Below are 3,155 nucleotides of genomic sequence, written 5' to 3'. Positions count from 1 at the left end.
GGGCAGGGCGGGGGGTGGTGTCGATGGATCCTAAACCAGGAGGACAGGTTGCCACATTAACAGCCCAAATGAGTTCTCGAGAAGTTTGGGGGGCTTCAAAATTTGTCCTCTTCATATGCTCATGTAAACAGTCTCAAGTATCATGAGCTACAGCTCAACAAAGCCTCTGACAGAATTGGTTACCAGAGATGGGCAAGCCTGGTTGGTCCCACAGAAGGAGCTGGCATCTGGACCAAGCTGGTTGTCCCTGACCCCAGGAAAGAGCTGCTCAGTTCTCTGAGCTTTTTTGCAGGGGTCCTCACTCTGGGCAATACCCCTCTCGGTGGAGGTACAGGAAGTTACAGGCCACATGTATGGGGAAAACCACGTCTTGGTTTTCCAGGTTCATTACCTCTAGCTCTTGATCCTCTCTCAGGGAAAGCATCTGGTATCCTGTGTCCTTCCTGAAAACGGCTCTCCCATCCCTGTCCAAGCAGGACAGGCGCAGGCGGAACCCGACCTTTCTCTGCTCGAGTAGGCTGACCCCGAGGCTGCGGGACTTGTTTGGCGCGCTGCACCGGCAAATGATGCGCTGGTTGGCGTAGCACAGACCAGGTTCCAGCTGAAGTTGAAGCCTTCCCACCGCCAGCCGCACTGCTTGTGCCTGTGGAGCTGGCCCCCGCACCGCATGCTGTTCCCGTGGGGGTCGGACACGTAGAGGTCCATGGGCCAGAGCTCTCTGGTCTGCTTAGCCCGGAGGGGGCCAAGCCAATGCTCTTTGTACCCTGGACGCAACCAAGCGGCAGGGATCAGCGCATCCTGGTGGATGACGCATGCTGATGTCGGGTCGCAGACTATGTGGGCAAACCGCAGCTGCTGGAACACTGGCACGAAGGCTCTGCCCTGCTCGGTCTCCAGGAAAGGGGTGCCCTCCGAATCCCTCCTGGACCTGGCAAACCATGAGTCGGTGTCAGGCAATAGGGCACTGCACGGGCCCCTCCATGTCGGCTGCAGCTGCAAGAACATCCACTTTTTCAGCATGGTGTACACGTCCATCTCCACCCCCATCACCAAGAGCTCTGAAGAGGCAATGACCTCTTTCATGAGATCCAGGCTGACTTCTTGCAATAGCTTCTCACTACACTGGGTCATCATGTTGTCCAGCAGCCACTGAAGACACATGGTCCTGATGGTCTGGAGTCCGTAGCTTACAGCAGAGTAGTAGTAGCTGCACACGGTCTGGGCACTGACAGTCTCCTTCATGACCTGCCCGCACCGCTGAATCAGCTCGTCCAGCTGCAGCATGCTGGCTGTGGCCAGGATGGCGATGACTCGACCGGGTGGGATGAGAATGGAGCCTCGGTACAGGGAACCTAAAGCCTCGTGCAGTGCCTCGCGATCAATGTTCTCGTCAGGCATCTGCAACTCTATAGTATCCATGTTTGTCTCCCGCCAAGCGCCACTGAACATACTAGCAAAGTATCCTGACTGGCACAAGTAGACCCTATGCAAGTTCCACTCCTCCCCCAGTGCGCGGATCCGCACGTCGCTCTGTTCTCCTCTCAGGAAGAGTGCCTCATAAACGGACCCTGAACGATCTTTGGCATGTTTCCAGCGGGGCTCTTTTGCGAGCGGCCCCCCTGGGCCTCTCTTCCGCTTGCGGCTCCCCTGACGCGCGGCGGGTCTGGCCTCTTCACTCTCCTTCCCTTCCTCTCTTTCTGCCACTACTGCCTCCTCAGCCTCCTCCTCCCCGCCAGCGGCATCTGGCTCCTCTGGGGCACGCCCCCACCAGTGCCAGAGCATCCGACTGCTGCGTGCTCCCATGGCCTATACCTCAGTGGTGCAGTGGACAAACTTCCTCTCCAGGCACCGTTGCCGCAGGCACGAGCTCAGCCCAGAGTGCTGCTGGGTACTATGACGTTTGCTCTAACGGTCTCGCAAGAGGATGCCACGCTAAGCCACACCCACTAGGCCCCACCCCGCCGGATAAGGGCACTCCGTACCAGGGATTCCACTCTGTTTATCTTTCCCTCCTGGGATGATTGCTCTCAGGCTCCCTTCATAGGATGATGGTGGAACAGAGGCCTTTGTGTGTGAATTTTCCCCATTAATTTCAAGAACACAATTCGTTCTTCCCCATCTAAAACAGTTAGTGATTATTCCTTTATGGAGGATTACATCTTGGTCCCAGCTCTGTCCTCTAGGCACGTTTCCTAGTGTGTGGAAACCTTTCCTCCTTCACAGCTCCCTCCCACTGGTGCAGGTCCCATCCCTATTCTTTTGTCTCTGTTTATTCTTTTTTCTTTTGCCCTACCCAGGTACGTGGGGAGTTTCTTGCCTTTTGGGGGGTCTGAGGTCTTCTGCCATCGTTCAGTAGGTGTTCTGTAGGAGTTGTTCCACGTGGAGATGAATTTCTCGTGTATCTGTGGGGAGGAAGGTGATCTCCGCCTCTTACTCTTCTGCCATCTTCCGAGATATCTATCTGTTTTCTCGTTTTTAACTGAAGGCTTGGTCTGGAATGGCTTCACATGGAAGCAGGAGAAATTTAGGATAGGCACTGATATTGAGAGGGTGTAACAGTAGGCTTTTTGGGGAGATGGGATCCTTTATGTTACTTTGGCCTGTTGGGATCCAGAGACTCTTGCCTCCCAGTGATATATAATCAAATCTCAGAGTCAAAGAAATCTTAGAATTCATCAAGCCCGCTTCTTCCCTGTTGGAGAAATCATTTTTTCATCAGCCTTGACAGAAATCTTTCATTATCTCTTATTATGAGAGACTCAATACTTCATTGAAGTATTCAAGAATATCCCTCTTCTTGCAAGATTTTCTTTTTTTGGCTTACATTGAGCCAAAATATGCCTCCTGTAACCTCCCTACTCTCTGCCTATTGGCCCTGATTGCTTCTCATGGAGCCACACAGAATAAGCATAATTCCTCTTCTTCAAGGTTAAAAAAAAGTCTTTGAAAAAGTGCATTCTATCTTTCTTGCTTTATCTCCTCCAGACTAAAGATTCTGTATATTCAGTCATTCCCCATATGAAATAGTTCCCATTGCCTTTCCAATCCTAGCTATGGCCACATTTATTATGTATTTGTTAAGCAGAATTGGTTGTTGTACTCCAGATGAAATCAAATTACCAATAGCTGATACTTTTTGATTGTTACTATGTGTC

At 52.0% G+C, this 3,155-nt stretch overlaps 1 protein-coding gene across 1 annotated transcript; it reads right to left on the bottom strand.

Moving 5' to 3' along the window:
- Positions 1 to 298: 298 nt before the first annotated feature.
- On the bottom strand, positions 299 to 1,803 carry LOC309796894 (germ cell-less protein-like 1; the record flags this gene model as incomplete). Its single annotated transcript, XM_082610300.1, is given in 2 exon segments — positions 299 to 588; positions 591 to 1,803. Coding segments are annotated over 2 exon segments (1,503 nt in total).
- Positions 1,804 to 3,155: the final 1,352 nt, after the last annotated feature.

This window comes from Mesoplodon mirus, assembly GCF_964341445.2.
Source record: "Mesoplodon mirus genome assembly, chromosome: X".
Taxonomy (NCBI): Eukaryota; Metazoa; Chordata; class Mammalia; order Artiodactyla; family Ziphiidae; genus Mesoplodon; species Mesoplodon mirus.
This window is presented reverse-complemented; position numbering and strand designations above follow the sequence as displayed.